Source organism: Ipomoea nil, unplaced genomic scaffold, assembly GCF_001879475.1.
Source record: "Ipomoea nil cultivar Tokyo-kokei standard unplaced genomic scaffold, Asagao_1.1 scaffold2115, whole genome shotgun sequence".
Lineage (NCBI taxonomy): Eukaryota > Viridiplantae > Streptophyta > Magnoliopsida > Solanales > Convolvulaceae > Ipomoea > Ipomoea nil.
Window position 1 is genome coordinate 358,265 of NW_017618543.1, and position 19,907 is coordinate 378,171.

General features: G+C 36.7%; 2 protein-coding genes and 1 pseudogene across 2 annotated transcripts in view; 1 reads left to right on the plus strand and 2 right to left on the minus strand.

Annotated features, from left to right (window-relative positions):
- The window catches only part of LOC109148488 (bifunctional epoxide hydrolase 2-like), a 32,932-nt gene extending 18,259 nt beyond the window's left edge, over window positions 1-14,673 (minus strand). Inside the window, exon 1 of the mRNA XM_019296237.1 lies at window positions 14,498-14,673. The gene's annotated coding sequence lies outside the window, so the exon portion shown is untranslated. The remainder of the gene's footprint in view (window positions 1-14,497) is intronic.
- LOC109148490 (bifunctional epoxide hydrolase 2-like) lies at window positions 10,721-14,528 on the minus strand. Its single transcript, XM_019296239.1, has 2 exons — window positions 14,021-14,528; window positions 10,721-11,333 (listed from the first exon to the last, which is right to left on the minus strand). The coding sequence occupies exons 1-2, from the start codon at window positions 14,495-14,497 to the stop codon at window positions 10,848-10,850; spliced, it is 963 nt and encodes a 320-aa protein (XP_019151784.1). The 5' UTR covers window positions 14,498-14,528; the 3' UTR covers window positions 10,721-10,847.
- Window positions 14,674-17,626: 2,953 nt separating the features above from the next.
- LOC109148484 lies at window positions 17,627-18,363 on the plus strand (annotated as a pseudogene).
- The last annotated feature ends 1,544 nt before the right edge of the window (window positions 18,364-19,907 follow it).

The following is a 19,907-nucleotide window of genomic DNA, read 5'->3' on the forward strand; positions in this document are numbered from 1 at the left end:
GTGTCCGATTGTTTGTTGCCCAATAACAACAAGAGTAGTTTGTTAGGTAAGTTGGAGTGCACCTTTGCTTTCTGTCTGAAGAATATGGTTAAGTTCAATCTGCCTGCTTTGATGATGCAACACATGGTGTTTTGCCGGGATCACAACCGGAAGAGTTTGCCGTATGGAATGGTGCTGAGTTGGATCTTGGTTAAGAAGGGTGTTAGTGTGGACGGTTGTCTCCCGAAGGCCGTGGGAAAGATGGTGTTGGATACCGCCAATCTCCGGAGTTGTAATCTGTTTCAGTTGGATAGTGGTGAGTACATCACGCTAGAAGAGGTTGCAAGGAAAGCACCTGTTGAGAGGGCGGAGTTAGCTGCTGAGCTTGGGATCCATGCCGGGAAGTTGAGCCTCGCAGTCCAGAGTTTGGGTGGTGACGAAGAAGTTGAGGAGGAAGCGGATCAAGAAGAAGAAGTAGGAGCAGCGGAGACCGCCGAAGCTGAAGTAAGTGAATCAGACAGTGAGGAAAGCCGGAGAAGGAAGGAAGCTCGCACCAAGAGAGAGCAGGACGTCGTCTCTTTGCTTTGTCAGCAGAACAGTTTGATTGCCGAGGGCTTTGCGTTTGTGAAGGCGCAGTTCGTCGCAGTGCATCAGAGGCTGGACCAGATTGAAGCCAGTTCTAGCCACAGAGACGAAGACGAGGAAGAGTCTGAAGAGGCCGAGGAGTCGGAGAGTGAAGAGTTCTAGTTTGTGTTGCGGTAACCCCGTTCGCTTCTTTCTTGTTGTTTCTTTCTTGGCCGTTGTTAGCTTGGTGTTAGGTTGTTGTGTGCTTTGTGTGCTTGCTTGTTTTGCTTGTTGTTTAGCTAGTGTGTTAGTTGGTGTTTGGAGTTAGTTGTTGAGTTCTTGGTTGTTGTCTAGAAGTTGGTGGTTGAGTTGAGGTTAGAGTTCTTGATGCTCAATCTATCCGTTCTTTTAACTCTTGATCAATCCTTGAATTCGTAATGTCTTCTTCTTTGCTTTGGAACCCTTGTGAGTACTTTTGGAGTTTTGACCAAAAGAGTTGTTCTTGAAATTTCTTGTCACAATTTCGTTTCCTTGTTACCATTTGCTTTTAATTCGTTGTACCCAGGTTTCAGGGACGAAACTTCTTTGAAGGGGGAGAGGATGTGACATCCCAAAAATCCACACTCCAATCCATGAATTAATTGAGTAATTAATTCTAATTCTTTTGAGGAATTGATTCCTAAAATCCTGATTTTTAATACTCAAGGACTAGTATTTGACTAGTCAATCTTTAAGTTGTGTTGTACCTTGTGCTTAGAGAGGAGTTCCCTTGTTCCTTACACTTTCTAAGGGTTAGTAAGGGTAGCCTTGTCTTTTCACCAAGAGTTAGTATTGTATCCTAACCTAGAAGACTTCTTCATTTCATTCCTTACAATTCCTAGAAAATATCTCTACCTTCTCTCTAGAATAGAAGTGTAGCTTATTCTCCAAGCCAAGTTGAGACCCTTGTCAAGATTTCAAGTTTTGCTTCTAGGATTCAACCTTTCACCTATTTGGGCATCTAGGAGGGTAAGATCTAAGCTTGTCTAGTCTTTTTGGTTCCATCTTAGTTGTCTTTTTCTTAAAGGTAGGATCTTTATGATCTTTTGGTTTGATCTTGAAGTGGGTTTGAGAAGTGAGCCTAGTGGAGAGCTTGTTGTGGTGTATAGAGAAGTCTTTTGGTCTTCAAGATATAACACATGCTCTACAAAACCTATTTTGCTTACCTATATGTGATTTCTTGGATTCTACTTGTTCTTGGCTATGAAATGTCAGGGTTTTATGCATTTATCTTGTGATATTGCATATCTAGAGCTTGTGTTTAGGGTTCCTTTGTGCCATTGCTTGGCATTTTCCTTGGTTCAAGTCATTTTGTTGTGTTTGGTGAGATTTGGCATGTTTTGGACTTGAATTTGTGTTTGGAGAAGAAAATCCCCGAAGGGATTTATTGTGGAACAGGAATGTTCCCGCGGGCGGAACGGCGGGCGGGGCACCACCCGCCGGCCAACCCGCGGGTACAGGCCTCGTGGGATGGTGTTCCCGCGGGCGGGACCACGGGTGGGGCACTACCCGTGGGTCCACCCGCGGGTACACGATGGTGTTTGGTTCGGGATTTGTTCCCCCTGATTCGTTGTCTCGGTATTTGATCTTTTGACTTCCCGTTGTTCTTTTGTGGAACTATTTGAGTGTCTTCTTGATATTTCGTAGGTCTAGAACTATATAGTAGGTATTCATGTAGGACCTTGGTGTCTTGAATCGTGCTAAGTGTTCAACATTGTGTTTCGTTGGACCAAGATGTGTCTTGTGTGTTCCTCGGAACTATCTTGAGTTTCCCCATTGATAAGCATGCTAGTTTGTTGTCTTAATGCTAGCGTGTGTGTGGTCTGTACCTTCCGTTTGGTTGATGATAACTTGTGTTATTCATCGTTGTTGTTGATTGGGTTGTGACCCGTTCTTTGATTGAGTGTGTTTCATTGATTGATTGAGTGTGTTATTCATCGTGCAATCCGTTGATTGATTCCTGTTGAGGTGTGGCGTGTGTGGCTTTACCTGGATTGCACGATTAGTGGTATGGGACACTAGTCACCAAGGTATTGCAGCGGTCCTCGTGGTGGCCGTGACGTGATTATGGAGTTGTGGCCTGAGTGATGGGTCCACATGATTGGGGGATAACATGTGTTATCCGGACATGTGTTGCCATGATTGGTGGTGGTTCGTTGGTGGTTATAGGTGGGGGACGACGGTCCCGGCGGAATAAGGTTGGACTTGGGTGTACAGGGGATCCTGGAGGTAATGGTTGGAAAGAAGATACAAGGTTGGGGGTAGCCATAAGGTTGGAACAGGGCATAAGGAAGGCATACCAACTCGTGATGGGTGATGTTGCGAGGGCTTGTAAAGTCGGCGTTGTGTGATCTTCTCTCGTGACGTGTGTAGTCACGGAGGCTTGCGTTGTCTTGGCATGTGTTGCCGTTGGGTGAGTCTTTATCCTTGTGTGTGGTTAACCTTTGTGGTTTGGGATGTGTTCCCGTGTGGTCTTGAGAGTGATGAGTCTTGTGTTCACTGGTGATCTTGGCTTTTGACTTATATATATGTATTCCGTTTCGAAAATGGTTTTTATATCTTATATCTACCTATTTATGATACTTAACGGTATTGGTGGGTTACCAGCATTATTTGCTGACCGGGTGTCGTCCCAATGTTTATCTTTGTATCTTTCAGGTGATGTTTAGACGAGAGCGATGTCTAGAGCCTGGTAGCTTAGCACCTTTGTGTTTTTGTAGCCTGTGTGCCAATGTTTTTAGACTGTTTTAGATTGATGTATTGGGATAGTATTATACACTTGCAGATTGTTGCCTTAGCGTTACCTAGTGTGGTATACGTGGCATAACACCCCTTTTTGGATTTCTTTTATCCAGTTTCCGTTTATCTTCTGCTGTGCTAGTTTTGTTGTTAATCTGCTTGTGTTAGGGCTTCAATTGGGCCTTGTGTTTTTGGGGGGGTGTTACAACCATGAAAAGCTTAAAATAATATTTGGAGTTGTGGAGTTATAAATATTATTTTAGTTTGGTAGAAAGTTAATTGGAGAATGAGTTTGTTGGAAGACTTTGTCTATTCCCCAACATTGGGATTTATTCCCCAACATTGGAGTTTATTACCCAATATAGGGGAATTGTTTGTTTCATTTGAAAAATGATTACACAGCATGTGAGCTTCCAATTTTCCCAAACTTACATGCACAAGTGTGCTAGAAAATTATAATAAATATATTTGCACGGTTATTTGCATGTGGTTCATAACCTTACACAGGTTCATAATTACATATATATTCATGTTGAACATGATTTATGTAATTAATATAATTCTCCTATGATAAATATATCATTTAAGATATATTTTATGGAAGTTAAGTTTTAAATTTAAATAATTAACTTCCAGGTAACTTCTCCAAACTGGTTTATTTGCATCTATAAATATTTGGAGAATCATCTGGATAAGAGATAGCAAAAGCAAAATTGCAGTACACTAGGATATTTCACAGTTCTACATCTTAACAGGAAATTCTCAAACAAAGCAACTTGAGAATTTCAATATTCATCTTCTTGTATCCTATAAGATTAAATCTTGAACCTTGTTACTTTTATAGAGGGAGATTTAAAGCTTATAGGAAAGTGATTACATGCCTGAAGATATCAAATGATCCAGTTTTGTTCCTTGTTATTTTCTGTATTTTGTTGTATTTCAAATGTATTACAGATTACAAGCAATATTTTTTCCAACACTCCCGTCATAGATGGATGGTTGAATTGGCGAACAACAATTCTCAAAAAGGAAAAAATCAAAAGCAAAACCAAACAAAAACAGTGATTTCTTTTTAATTTGGTCAAGCTGGCAATAATGTGAACGAGTCTCAATACACAAATATCAGGCTAGACATGACCCCACATTAAAATGTGGTTCTAATGTGTGAGCTAAATACGCATAACCCACCTGACATTATTATTATTATTAGTCATAAAATTAAAGATATTGTTTAGCAAGTGAAATTGTAATTGATTAAATATTAATTTTGTGTCACTAAAAAATAGAGACATTTCTTTGGGTCATAAAAATTTTATCTCTCTAAAAGTAATTATGACACCCATTATTTTAAACAATCTTATTTTTTATTATTATTTAATTTAATTTAATAAAAGTAAAATAGAGTACTAATTATGCCAACTTTGATTGGGATAAGGTTCGAATTTAAAATATTTCTCATTGAAATCAATGAATAAGTTAACCGAGAATATATTTTTTAAGAAAATTTTGACTTTGACTTTGTTTGGCAGAACTTATTTAGGAGCTTATAGCTTATTTTAAGCTACTAATAAGCTATAAGCTCTGTTTGGTAATGTTCCCAAAATAACCTCCTAGTTTAAAATAAGAGCTTATTTTGGAACTCTACTTTAGGTAGCGTTTCAAAATCAGCTCCTAGCTTCTAACGTTTTTTCTATCTTTATTACCCTTCTCAATTAAAATACTTTTCTCTTCTCTTTTATCCGCAACTTTCACCATAAATATTATTATTATTATTATTATTATTATTATTATTATTATTATTATTATTATTATTATTATTATTATTATTATTATGAGATTTGCAACAATATTGCTACTTCATTATGAGATGCTAGATCATGATTATGCTAATAGTTTTATTTCAAAATGTTAATTTTTTTAAAGGATAAAATGTTAAATTTTAATATGTAAACAAACTAATTTATATTTTATGAAGATGTCCTTTTTAGTCTTTTTATATTTATCAGCTTATCAAAAAGCTAATTTACCAAACACTTTCAATCATAACAGCTCTTCAATTTTCAACTCCGAGCTTATAGCTTTTCAGCTTTCAGCTCCTAGTTTATAACTTTTCAGCTAGGTTTGCCAAACAGTGCCATTGAATATATTAAAAAATATATTCTCCGTTAACTTACTTATTGATTTCAATAAGAACGGTTTTAAGTTCGAACCTCATCCCAATCAAAGTTGACATAATTAGCACTCTATTTTACTCTTATTAAATTAAAAATTAAATAATTTAGTAGCTACAAAAAAAAAAAAAAATACATTTGCATTTCTTTAATTTAGAATTATATGTCTACAGCGCCTTTATTCAAAAAAAAAAAAATTAATTATCAATAAATTAAATAAGAGAAATAATTTTATTAGTTATATTGTCATTATTTTTCTCCAATATAAAAATTCTTTACATTCAAATTCATCAATTGTTACCAGGACTATGTGGTCTAATGGTACCCCGGTCGGACTTCCATTTGGAAGGTTGTAAGTTCGAGCCTCAGTGGAGGCGTTATTAGCTCTTTGTGTTTCAGTAGGTTGAGAAAGTATATGAACAGATACTACAATGTAATAGAGCTAGTAGCTTTCAAAAAAAAAATTCATCAATTGTTTATATTCGCTACAATGTCTTTAATCAAAAAATATTATTCATTATCAATAAATTAATTAAGAGAAATAATTTTATTAGTTATATTGTCTTTATTTTTCTCCAATATAAAAATTCTTTACATTCAAATTCATCAATGGATTATATTCACTATATTATCTATTATCTTATTTTGTACAATCTTTTTTAAATTAAATATCAAACCTATAATACAAAATAATGCTATATATTTATTTACCAAGTATTTTATTAATACCATGGAAAAACTAAAAAAAAATATAATTAAACCAATCATATTAACTACTTGGGGGATTTGTCGACAAAGAGAGTATTCAAATCACACAACAATTTGAAGTGGGAAACTACCTCGCAATGTCCTTGTTTGGCAATCAGTAGTTAGCGGTTAGTAATAATAATAAAACACACGGGGAGCCGAACGTTCGGCTCCCCTTAGTTTTGCCACTTTTCCCACATCAGTGGGAAAAGTGACATGGGAGCCTTGAGGTTCGTATAAAAGGAACCTCAAGGCTCCAATTTAAAGATTAAGCTTGCCAATCCGTTGATGGGTAAGCAGTGAGCTAGCTAAATTGGCTCTTGTTATTTTTCAAAACGTTAAGTGAAAATATTGTAAATGGCAGTTGTTGGTTTTACGGCTTTGGGTGCTGGTCGGCGGGCCAACACTACCGTAAAATACTATAAATGAGAGTTTATGATGGGTAAAGAATAAAATAGTGGAGAGAATAATGCGATATTATTTCTCTAGGGCTTCGGCCGCTTAAGTGCCAAGAGAAGCCAAAATAATCGATCCCCTTACACGGTGATCCCAAGGGGATATTTATACAAGAATACAAACCCGTACAAAGAAAGTAGGGTTGGCATAGAGCCAAAACCTACAAGGAAAGTAGGGTTAGCATAGAGCCAAAATCTACAAAGAAAGTAGGGCTGACGCGTAGGGCCAAATCAGCTACGGAAGCTGACCTTTATTGCGCCCTAGTTGCCTAAATTAATAAAGGAAGCTACTTGCATTAAACGAGGAAAGTAAATCTCCGCGGAACATATCTGTAACCGCCTCGGGGGAGTACTCGATCGCGGAGTATCCTTGTAACACCCTCGATTTTTACCATATTTTTAAAACTTAATTGCATAGGAAAACATCTAATCATCAAGACATAAAGCAAATGGAAGCTATATAAAATCGGGACAACGTTATGCCACACCTATCTCAGACATATGTGCACAGGCGGAAAAACAATCAAATCATCAAAACATAAAGTATCTAGGCACACAGGCCGCTATACTAGGCTCACAGGCCAACCAAAAGATAACGTCTACACAAGACAGCTAAACTATCTAGCGATCCACGTCTAGCGCTCTCAGACATCTACTCAAAACCTATAGAACAAGGGAACAAACATGGGGATAACACCCGGTCAACGAATATTGCTAGTAACCCATAATACGCGTTAAATAACATATATAGATAAGTATAATCAAAACCATTTTGGAACGGAATACAGTATATATCATTTCAAAACCAAGGAGAGAAGTCAACTTCAAAGACTCATCAAACACTCTCAAAAGAAATAGGAATCACCATCCTCACAATAACGACAAGACAACAAACATGAAAGACAATACAACTCAGGACGCATTCTACTGATCACAAAGTAGAATACATCAAGACATGCTCATAAGCAAGGAATTCACATTCACACAGTGGCAACTACATGCCACAGTGACAACTACATGTCACAAGTATCATAGTTCCAACCTTATGGCTACCCCCGGCCTTATTTCAGTTCCAACCATTACCTCCTATTGCCACCCTGTACTTATGAGTCCAACCTTTTGCCTCCGAGAACCGTCGTTCCCCCGCCTGCACCGCCTACTTATCCGCCGAACTCTCAGTACACAAGGGTACCATTAACTTCACAATCACAAAACCGCCAAACTCGTGAGCAACGCTCAAGTAACAAACCACCAATCTCAATCATAATCACACAAGGTCATCATCATTACCAAGAAGACTAAGACTCAACAATAGCCTCAATCAAGTATCAACAAAGGGTACAACGATTTACACACGACCATATCATAGGAAATCAATCAAGAGATCACAATAAAGACATGAGCCCATACTCAATCAACAAAGGATTCCAATCCAACACCAAATGATTGTCAACACAAATTGGCAATCTCAATATGAAGGAACAAACCACACATACTAGCATATCAACATCAACCTAGCATGCTTATCAAACGGGTAAACAAAACTAGTTCCAAAGAAGATTCAAGACTCCCATTAGCCTAACGAATCACAAAGTTGGACCTTTAGCACGATTCAAGACACCAAATCCTACATGGATTCCTAACATACCGTTCTAGATATACGAAACATCAAGAAGACTCACAAATAGCCCAATAAAACAACATTGGGAGGTCAAAACATCAATACCGAGGCAAAAGAATCACGGGGAACAAATCCCCGACAACAACCCACAATGTACCGTGGCCCCACCCGCGGTTCCGCCCGCGGGTGGGGTGGCGGGTAGGCCTCTGCCCGCCGTTCCGCCCGCGGGTACCACCTGTGCTCCAAAATTATCCCTTCGGGGATTTTCAACAAAAAGGCCAAGTTCAAGTCCAAAACACCCAAAATCTCACACACAACAATAATATGACTTGAGCCCAAGAAATAGCCAAGTAATGGCATTCAAGAACCCTAAGAACAAGCTCTAAACATGCATCACCACAAGACAATGCATCAACTCTCACAAATCAACACAAGAATCACAAGTAGAAGCCAAGAAATCATCATATAAGTAAGAAAATAGGTTTTGTAAAGCATGAGTTACCTTTGTAGCCTAATAACTTCATCTTTTCACCCTTAAAAAGCCTTTCCTAGAGCTCCTCTTCCACACCAACTGCATACACAAACCAAAACACAACAAAGATCCTATCTTTAGAAAAAGACACCTAAAAGAAGGTTAAAAACACCAAAAGACCAAGGATCTTACCCTCCCCTATGCTCAAGATGAAGAAAGTAGGAATCTTGGGAGACAATCTTGCAAGACTTGGAGGCTCAAATTCTAGCTTGGAGAAGAAGCTAAACATTTTAGAGAGAGGCTAGAGGTTTTTGTGTTTAGATTGAAGGGTGAATAAAATGAAAGAATATTGCTAGGTTAGCTTGAATCACCAACCTTAGGTAGAAAGACATTCCTACCCTTACTAATGTTGGAAAGACAAGGGAACAAGGGCACAATTCAAGGAGCACAAGGTACAACCCTTTGACTTAAGTGATTAGTCAAAATCTAGTCCTTCGACTATTAAATTTCAGGATTTTTAGGAATAGATTAGCAAGGAAACTTGGATTAATTCTTTAATTAATCCTTGATTAGTGTCTGGATTTACGGGGTGTCACAATCCTAGTTGCTGAAGAGACCCCGGGGGGCTGCGGTGCTCGGGCGAAGACGTCCCGACCGTGTAACCTGGTCGCCTGACTGATCTCCTGGATGGTTCCCAGCCTAGGACACGCTGCCTACGGAGCCTGGTCGCTCGCCCGAATTCTGTAAGGCGTTCGGTTGGGGACACACCGGCTGTCGCATCTGCCCACTTTGCTAGAGCCGACTGACCTTCACATGGGTTGGCAGCCGTCCTCCCTGGTGGTCGGTCGTTGCGAGCCGGCTGGCTATGGTCTCCAAGTACTCTTCCTAGAATTTCGGGTGTTGCCCATTTGCTACGTGTCGTATCGCGTTCACATCTAACCGCCTGGCCTCACATTCCTGGTCGGGTGTCCGTTTTGGGGGTATCTATCAGCAGTGTTTATATTTTCAGTAGTTTGGAACAAATTGTTGTTTCAAACTATTGAATAACCAAACATTTTCTTTTGTATGTGCATTCATTAAATATATTAGAACCCTTTGCAACAAAAATACTTTGTTACTATTTTAAAAAAGTCTAGTAAACAATTATAATGAATCTCCTATATTATATTGTATTCATATACTATGAGTTACATATTTAAATAAACAAATTCGTTATTAAATTACTTATGTATGAACTTCTCATATATAAGCATTAATATGATATACTTTCAAATATTTATTTAATTATAAACATTGAGCATTAACTCAATCGCCGCGTGTCAAACTAGTAGGTATATATATATATATATATATATATATATATATATATATATATATATATATATATATATATATATATATATATATATATATATATATATATATATATATATATATAGAATAATGTTCATATGTGGTTATGTTGTTAGGTGTGGTCGTGTGACGGAATTTCAGAATACACCAACAGTGTTAACAACATGCACCAACGGTGTAACGAAAACACACCACAATGAAATGCAAAAAAACACCAAAAAATACACCATATAACTCACCAACCCCAATGATGTATTTTCAAACACTGTATAGTGTTTTTACTCACACCTAATTGTGTGGTGTTGGTGATACATACCTAATTTGTGTGCGTTTTTTGTGGTGCATTTCCTGAGGTTGATGGTGTATATCTTACTTAACTATTGGTGTATTCTGAAAATCGCCACATGACCACACGGGAAGGGGTCTCCACACGTGAGTGCGACCCTATATATATATATATATATATATATATATATATATATATATATATATATATATATATATATATATATATATATATATATATATATATATATATATATATAGTAATCTTAGTCATATTCATTCTACGTCCAGAAACACACAACAATCCATAATGGAATACATTAATTTCTTCCTTTAAAATACCATTGCAGTCTGCACGCACAATTAACCAAAACATACATCAATTTCATAATTAGGAATCCTAAACGGAAGTTCATCATCGATCAGGAAGAGAAATTCTGCAAGAAGTCGTAGATATAAGTGTTGATTTCATGAGGCTTTTCTTCATGGACAAAATGGCCTACCCCTTCTAACACCACCACTTCCTCTAGTAAGGGCACATCTTTCTTTAGGCCACCCTTGTGTATATACTCCTTGGTGCCAGGAGAATTGTAAGTAATGTCCAAATCACCCACAATGAACTTCACCGGTACCATCACCTTTGCTCCAGTCCAGGCTGCAGTCAACTCCCAGTTAAGATCTAATGCTCTGTAATAATTCATTCCACCGGTGAAGCCTGCCTTCTCAAACATGGAGACATAGTAATCAACATCATGTTGGGAAAACCATGAGGGCAAACTCCGGGTTGGGGCTTCAATTGGTTTTCCCTTTGGTAATTTAGGAGGAGTTGGGCTGTGGTATGATAAGAAACGTTCAACAACTTTCCTGGTGCCAGCTACAGCAAATTCACCCTCTATTTCTCCACTCTCCTGTAATAACATTAGTGCATTAAATACAACAAGTATTAAAGAGTTATTTTCATTTTTTCCCCAATTCTGCATAGTGAATCAATGAATTCTATTTTTGTTCCTACAACTATTAAGTTATTTCAACATTTCGTCCTCAAGTATTATTTTTGCCATATTTGGTACATGATTTTTTTTTTTTTTTGTCAAGTATAGTCATTATGACCAAATTTTTGATAGAAAATGGCTTTTATTCATCACATTTCCAAGCTCAATATCATACAAACTTTAATATCTTGACCCTTTTGTATATAAATGTATGGTTTTGAATTAGAAATGTGATGATTTTTATTTTTTCTTCTAAAAATTTACATAGGACCAATCGTTGAAGATGGCGACCAGTTTGGTTGCCTTTTCTGTCGACGGAGATGACGACCAGTTTGGTTGCCTTTTCAGTCGATGGAGATAGTGACCAGTTTGGTCACCTTCTCTGTCGACGAAGAGGGCGACCAGTTTGGTCGCCTTGTCCAGTCAACGGAGAAGGCGACCAGTTTGATTGCTGTCTTCAATCACTAGAGAAGGCAACCAATATGATGCCTTCTCTAGCGACCTGTTGGTCGCCTGTCGCCAATTACCATAAGACTCTATTATGTATATATTGTATTTCTTCTACTATAAAAGGTCATAGTCAACGACAAAGAAAGGGATAAGAGAGCATAATTGTACATGTATAAAATTACTTACAAAGGTCTTGGATTTTAGCTTGATACGGCCAAAAAACTCTAATATTTTTACCAATTGGTATCTATTTAATTTTCTCTATCAATTAGGTTATGTTAACTTGATGATTGACTACCTCATATCTATATAAAAAAAAAAAAAAAACATAATATAATTAGATCTGAAGAATTTTAAATTTGAAAATCAAATGTACGAAAATATAATAAAATTAGAACATCCATACTAGTTGAGATTTTTTTTTTCTATTTTTTTGTGGGCCTAATATCCATCTCATCATCAACTATCTCACTCAATCACAAAATTTTTACACATTAGTTTTAGATTTTTTCTCAGTTTTTTGTGGACTCACCATTTTACTCCATTATATTTTAATTATTTCTTTATCTATTATCATTCTAAAAATTATAATTGTAATTATAATTATAAATTTGATAACAATATCATTGATAATTATAAATTTAATAATAATATTATTGATAATTAAGAAATTTTAATTTAATTAATAATTATAAATATAATAACAATAATAAATTAAAAAATTGAATAAAATTAAATTAAAAATTAAAAAAATAAGTGTTAATAAAACTAAATTAATTATTATTTTTTTTAAAGAAAACAAGAAGCTGGGATGGCTATTATTTTTTTTGAAATAAAATTTACTAGCTCTATTACATTGTAGTATCTGTTCATATACTTTTTCAACTTACTGAAACACAAAGAACTCATAATCTTTCAAATGGAAATCCAATCCAGGTACCATTAAACTACATAGTCCTGGTTTGGGATGGCTATTATGTTTTAAATAAAATCATTAAAAATAAGAACATAAAAAGTTTTCAATTGAGAGTGGCAGCCGGCTGATGGCCACTCTGGTCTCAATCATTAGGGGTGTTAGCGAACAGAGCTTTCGGCAAACTACTCGTGTTCGTGTTCGGTAAGCGTTCGTTTATGTTCGTTTGTTAAGGTAAACGAACATTAACAAACAAAAATTAGAGCTCGGTTAATAAACGAACAGAGCTTGAACCGTTGTAAGCTCGTTTGCTAAGAGATCGTGAACAAGTTCGTTTGTGTTCGTTTACTAATGTTCGTGAACAAGCTCGTTTATGTTCGTTTAATAATGTTCGTGAACAAACTCGTTTGCGTTCGTTTAATAATGTTCGTGAACATGTTCACAAAAATATATTATATTATATTAGTTTTGTAGTTGTGTTGTTTGTTTGATTATTGTTCGTGAACATATATTATTTATTGTTCGCGAACGAATTGTAATCATGAACATGTGCAGGTGTTTGTTTATTAAGTATTCATGAACGTAAATGAATATGTTCGTGAACGTGCTGTTTAATGAACATGTTTGTGAACGTGTTTGTTAACGTTAACGAACACGTTTGCGAACGTGTTCACGAACGTAAACAAACACGTTCGCGAACATGTTCGTTAACGTTAACGAACACATTCGTGAACATGTTCGCGAACGTTAACAAACACTAACGAACTCTTAACAAACGAACACGAACATGATTTTCAAAAACCTTAACAAACGAACACGAACACGAACACTCCAAATTCCTTAACAAACGAACACGAACAACCTCCGTTCGTTTATGTTCGATTCGTTAACAGCCCTATCAATCATATCACCTCAGCGGACGTGTTTACCACACGCGCCAGCCGAGTTAACTTGCGTCTCACTGTCTTTCTTTTCTGTCTTTTTTTTTTTGTTTTTTTTTTTTGAATTTCTGACAAAGTTTAAGATTTTGCAGGAGAATAATGCACAAAAAAACCTCATCTCACATTAATAAAAAACTAATCCATTTTATTTGTACTGTTCCAAAAATCAAGTAAAAGTTATTTGTGTGGTTGCTCTTAGTCGTCGAATACCGTAGGCCATAGGCCATAGTACCCTGCACTGGTTAGTTTGGAATTAATTTGTGTATTGTCTTAAAAAGTTAAAATGAATTAAGGAGAACCTGGAATCGGCAGATATAATAGTCATCTCCATAAACGGCACGCAACGTTTCAAGTGGCTTGCTCTTTGGATTTCTTGGAGTGAAACAAACGCTCATGTTCACCAAAGCTTTCACTTTGTCAGGCCTATACAAACACAGAGCCCAAGCCATCATAGCTCCCCAGTCATGTCCCACTACGAACACCTTCTCTTCATCTGCCGCCACGACGCTTAAGAGCGCCACCAGGTCGCCCACCACGTGGAGACTCGTGAACTTGGAAGGGTCGTCGGTGGGAGCTCCGGTGGTGTCGCCGTACCCGCGGAGGTCCGGAGCCACGGCTCGGTATCCCTGCGACGCTAGGAAACACATTTGGTGGCGCCACGTGTACCAGCACTCCGGGAAACCGTGGAGGAAAAGAACCACCGGACCTTGGCCGGTTTGGGCGACGTGCATGCTTATTCCGTTCACACTTACGGAAATGTGTTCTATTCCTTCCATCTCTCTCTCTCTCTCTGCGTATTCTTTCTTATGATATGGGAGATTAGATGTAATTAAGCACTTAGCTTTATAGTACCGATCAGAGCATCATTGTTCTGTAGTGAAACGAAAGGAGTAGTCCCGTCAGAATGATGGATATGGTTGAATTGGCGAATAACAATTCTCAAAAAGTAAAATATGAAAAGCAAAACCAAACAAAAGCAGTGATTTCCTTTTGATCAAGCTGGCAATGTGAACGAGCTGAGTCTCAATCCACATATATCAGGCTAGACATGAGTCATGACCCCACATTAAAATGTGGTTCTAATGTGAGCTAAATATGCATAGCCCACCTGACATTATTTTTATTTTTAGTCCTGCATAAAACTAAAGATATTGTTTAGCAAGTGAATAGTTTTTCACCGGCATTAGGTGGATAAGATAATGTCCAATATTTGTTTTTGAATAAGTGTTTCAAAATATATATATCAATACAAGATTATACATGAGATGTTCATGCATATGTAATTGAATGTTAAATTTATTTATTTAAATGAATAATTCTATGTTAGATAATATATTTGAGATTGATTATAATTGTCACTAAATTAATTGTTTGCAACTTTGTAAAAACGCTAGTCTAAAAAAATATTCTAAATAAATACGGAGTATTATTTTTATTGAAATTTCTCTTAATCTTCTCAATTCTCTTTTGGGTAGCATTGTCATTGCCTTCATCCGTACATATCCTCTTCTTTTGTATTGTTAGTATGTCATGTCCAATTGGGTTACTGGTGGTAGTATAAAGGCATCGTCTTCTTTTGTATTGATAGTGTGTCATGTCCAATTGGATTACTGGTGGTAGTATAGAGGGCAACATTATGTAATGAAATTATATAGCGTAAGAAACTATTAATTTACATTGTTGTATATATGACTGGGATCTTAGTTCTATAACGAACTCTTATCTTGTAAGCACTTGTCGATATTTGGCAATAATAATTTTTTCCCCTACATATTTCATTTGTTGTGAAATGCATATCGTAAATTCTCAGATAACAATATTAAACAAAATATTAATATTTATTATATTTATAGATAGTTTATAAATAGTACCTCTTGTTCTAGTTCCTAATACTAATAACAGTCGTAATACTAGTAATGTGAATGAGTCTCAATCCACATATATCAGGCTAGACATGCCCCACATTAAAATGTGGTTCTAATGTGAGCTAAATACGCATATCCCACCTGACATTATTATTATTTTTAGTCATAAAATAAAATTAAAGATATTGTTTAGCATGTGAAATTGTAATTTAGTAAATATTAAATTTTGCGTCACTAAAAAATAGAAACATTTCTTTGGGCCAAAAAATATTTTCTCTAAAGAGTAATACTACTCAATTGCATTATTTTTTATAATTTAATTAATAAGTTTATTTTATTAAATTTATTATTGAATTGGGTAATCATAAGCAGTAAATAAATATAAGTAATTTTATAATCACATAAGATATCAATATTGGTGTTGCTTTTATGACTTTTGAATAGTCAACGAATGACCAACATTATGGTCAAAACAACAAGTATATACGAAAGTTATAGTAAAAATATATGGAGAGATATAAGTATTTTGTATTGATTAATATTGCTTGTGAATAGTGTTTTCTCTTCTATGTATGGAGATCAGATTTATTTATACATATTTTGGACTTAAAACCTTAAAAACAATAAGAATCCTAGACTGCCTCATATTGAGAGTTAAATATTATCACATTGGGAATAATAAGCCCTAATCTTACTACAATAGGAATAATCAAGCCAAATCTTTATTACATTATGAATATTAAGTCCTATCCATATCAAACTCTTAAGTTGCTCCGTACTGTGTATCCTTCTTGGACTTTCTTGATCCAGTTACTTTCTTGGGTCGGTCCGTGTGACCTGACCCTTGTATGCCATCCATCAATAGTTATGTCATGGACCCGGGTCCACCCTGCAAGGTGGATCCCGGTCCAAAACGACGCAGTCAGTGCGTGTGAAAATAACGGTGCTGTTAGTACGTGGCACCGTTTCTGCAGCCAATGATTTAAAAAAAATAATTATTAAACAATTCAGCGAGTAAATATTCAGTTCTTTAATTGTGAATATAGAGTTATGAAATTGTGAATAAAGAGTTCTAATTGTGAATATAGAGTTCTATAATTGTGAATATAGAGTTCTATAATTGCAAATATAGAGTTCAAAAATTGTGAATATAGAGTTCTGCAATTTTATATATTGAGATCTAAAATTGTGAATATAGAGTTCTAAAATGAGTTAATTCCAGCTATGGTCCTCCGACTATTGCGATTTTCTAAAATTTGTCCTCGACTTTTAATTTAGACGAAAAGACACTCAACTTTCAGATTTGTTCCAGCATTAGTCCTTTCGTGAATTTACTATTAGTTTGACGTTAAAATCAGGGGTAAAAGTGTGCATTCATATGATGGGTCTCTTCTTCCCATTTGTTCCAATGGCCTGAACGGCGTTCAAAGCAAGCTCTAAGTATTTGAAGGCAGCACAATGCAAGAGCTCCATAAGGAGGTAGTTAATGTTTGTGAAGGAATAAAATCAGCACTAAATCAGCCAAATGTGCTAATTCTCAAGCCAAAGTATCGCTAGCGACTACTCCAATGTTGGAAACCGCCGGCGAGGGACAAACCAAAGTTGAGAGTAGCAACGGTAACCACATCACCGAGCTCACTACCGCAGAGAGGTAGGAAATTCAAATGAGGAATGCAAAGCTGGTAAACATGCTTGATGAGGTACAGACGATCTCAAAGCAATTCTGGTGCCTTAAAGTTTGGCTTCAATTTCGCAATTTGCCACGTTGTTGTGGACGACCAAAGCTGCATGCTTCTGCTTTATTAGCACATGGGCGAGCATTGCAGGAGGAAAAGAGCCCCCCGATGTATATCCATTTCTCAACCGAATGATCTTATAACTCCAGCCCTACCGCTATCGCACAAGCGGTGGATATCGGCTAGACCCAATTCATCCTGCCACCGCTAATCATCGGTAGGTCTAATCATGGAAGGCAATAATACTCTTCAACCCCTTAAACTTCACGCTTAATTGGATTGGACCGGACGTGTGTACTGCTCCCCTTTGCCCACGACATCTGTGAGAGTGGTGGCCGATATCGACCTCAACCATGCAGTCATTGCGGGGCATCTTGGCCTCCTCTCTGATCTCGCCCTCTTTCACCTCAACTCCAATCGCTTTTGCGGTATGGTCCCCAGAGCTTAAAAAATATGACTCTTCTTATGGAGGTGGATCTTAGTAACAACCGCTTTGCAGGCGAATTCCCTAAGGTCATGCTTTCAATGCCTTCTCTCAAGTTTTTAGACCTCCGTTTGAATGAGTTTGAGGGCCCTGTGCCTTCCAAGCTCTTCGACAATGACCTAGACGCTTTATTCCTCAAAGATAACCGATTCCGTTTCGACATCCCATCGAATCTCGGCAACTCACCGGTTTCCGTCTTGGTTTTTGCCAATAACGATCTCGGGGGGTGCATTCCATCCAGTATTGCCAAAATGGGGAACACATTGAACGAACTCATTCTCTTGAATGGCAATCTCACTGGATCTTGCCTCCTCAAATTGGAATGCTAAAGAAGTTGACGGTGTTTGATGTGGGGTTCAACGAAATTTAGGGGCCGCTACCGTCTTTCGTTGGGAGCATGAAGAGTTTCGAGCAACTGAATGTTGGCCACAACCGCCTCACCGGCGTCATTCCAACCAGCGTGTTGCCAACTTCCTTGCGTACAAAACTTCACCTATTCCTTCAACTACTTAACCGGAGAGGCTCCGGCATGTGTCGCCAACAGCTCCCAAACATAAGCTCATATAAATCCAACAAATGAATTGACATTTTTACCTCCACTCTTAACTTGTAATTAACGCTAGGTTCACGGAAAAATTAATGGTGGAACGATTTTGATAGTTAAGGATTTAATTCGTCCAAATTAAAAGGCGAGGACCAAATTTGAAAAATCACTATAGTCAAATGACCATTGCTGAAATTAACTCTTCTAAAATTGTAAATATAAAGTTCAAAAATTGTAAATATACAGTCTCTCTCTCTGAACTTTAATGCCAGTCTCCCCTCTCTCCACTCACTCGGGCGTTGACGGTGGCGTTGGAATAAAGCTTTCCCTTTTCTCCAAACAAATCAATAGAATTCACTATTCACAGTGTTTGTTGTCTGATTGATCTCACCTGAATCCTTATTCCTGCTATTGGGTCCTCAAAAATGTCTAACACGCGCCTCAAATCCCGCCATCAGCGCCGCTCCGAGCATCCCCCACCTCCGCCGCATCGCCGCCGTTCGTGGTGTTGCTCTTTTGCCACTTCATTTTGCTCTTTCTTTACTCTGCTTCTCAACTTTTTTCCTTCCGCGAAACACGACGACGACGATCCCCTCCCCCTTCAGGCAGTGAGATGAAACAAAAAAAATTTCCCGGTGAATCACTACTGCCTTGCTGAAAGTTGATTTTTCCTATTTTTTAAAAAAATATAAAATGAGTACTTTGCCACTTTGATTAAATAATTACAAATAGTTTACATTTTTTTTCGACAATATTTAGCCGGCAGGACCAAATGTGTTAAAATTGCATAGTTATGGGACTAAATTGTTAGTTTTTAATGTCAAATTGCATAGTTACGGGACTAAATTGTTAGGGGCCAAATGTGTTAAAATTACATAGTTACGGGACTAAATTGTTAGTTTTTAATGTCAAGTACTGAAATTAACACGCCCCCTCAATAAATCCAAGGATCCATGTTTAGCTTAATTACCATAAATAATTATTAGGTTTTTTTTTTGAATGCTACTAGCTCTATCCCGACCTACTGAAACACAAAGAGCCAATTTTTTTGAATGCTACTAGCTCTATCCCGACCTACTGAAACACAAAGAGCCAATAACGCCTCCACTGCGGCTTGAAAGTCCAACCCAGGTACCATTAGACCACATAGTCCTGGTACCATAATAATTATTAGTTAATTATACTAATATATGTGCAATTATACTTTTATACATTAAGTTTATTCCTTTCCACCATATCGTCTTTACTCTTTTTTTTTTTCCCTCATCCTTTCTATATGAATGAATTAACTGTAATTATTATACAAAAAAAAAATAAAAATTCAACTAACCATATTTAATTGTAATTATACTAATATTCTTGTAATTATTAGCTTAATTAACATAATAATTATTAATCAATTATACTAATATTTGTGTAATTAATCTTTTAGTTACCATAATAATTATTAAGTAATCTTAACTATAATAAAGCTATATGGTTTGGGAAGTAATTAATGTTACAATTAATGCCACAACATCCTTTATTAAAAAAAAAAAAAAAGCACAACATTTGAAA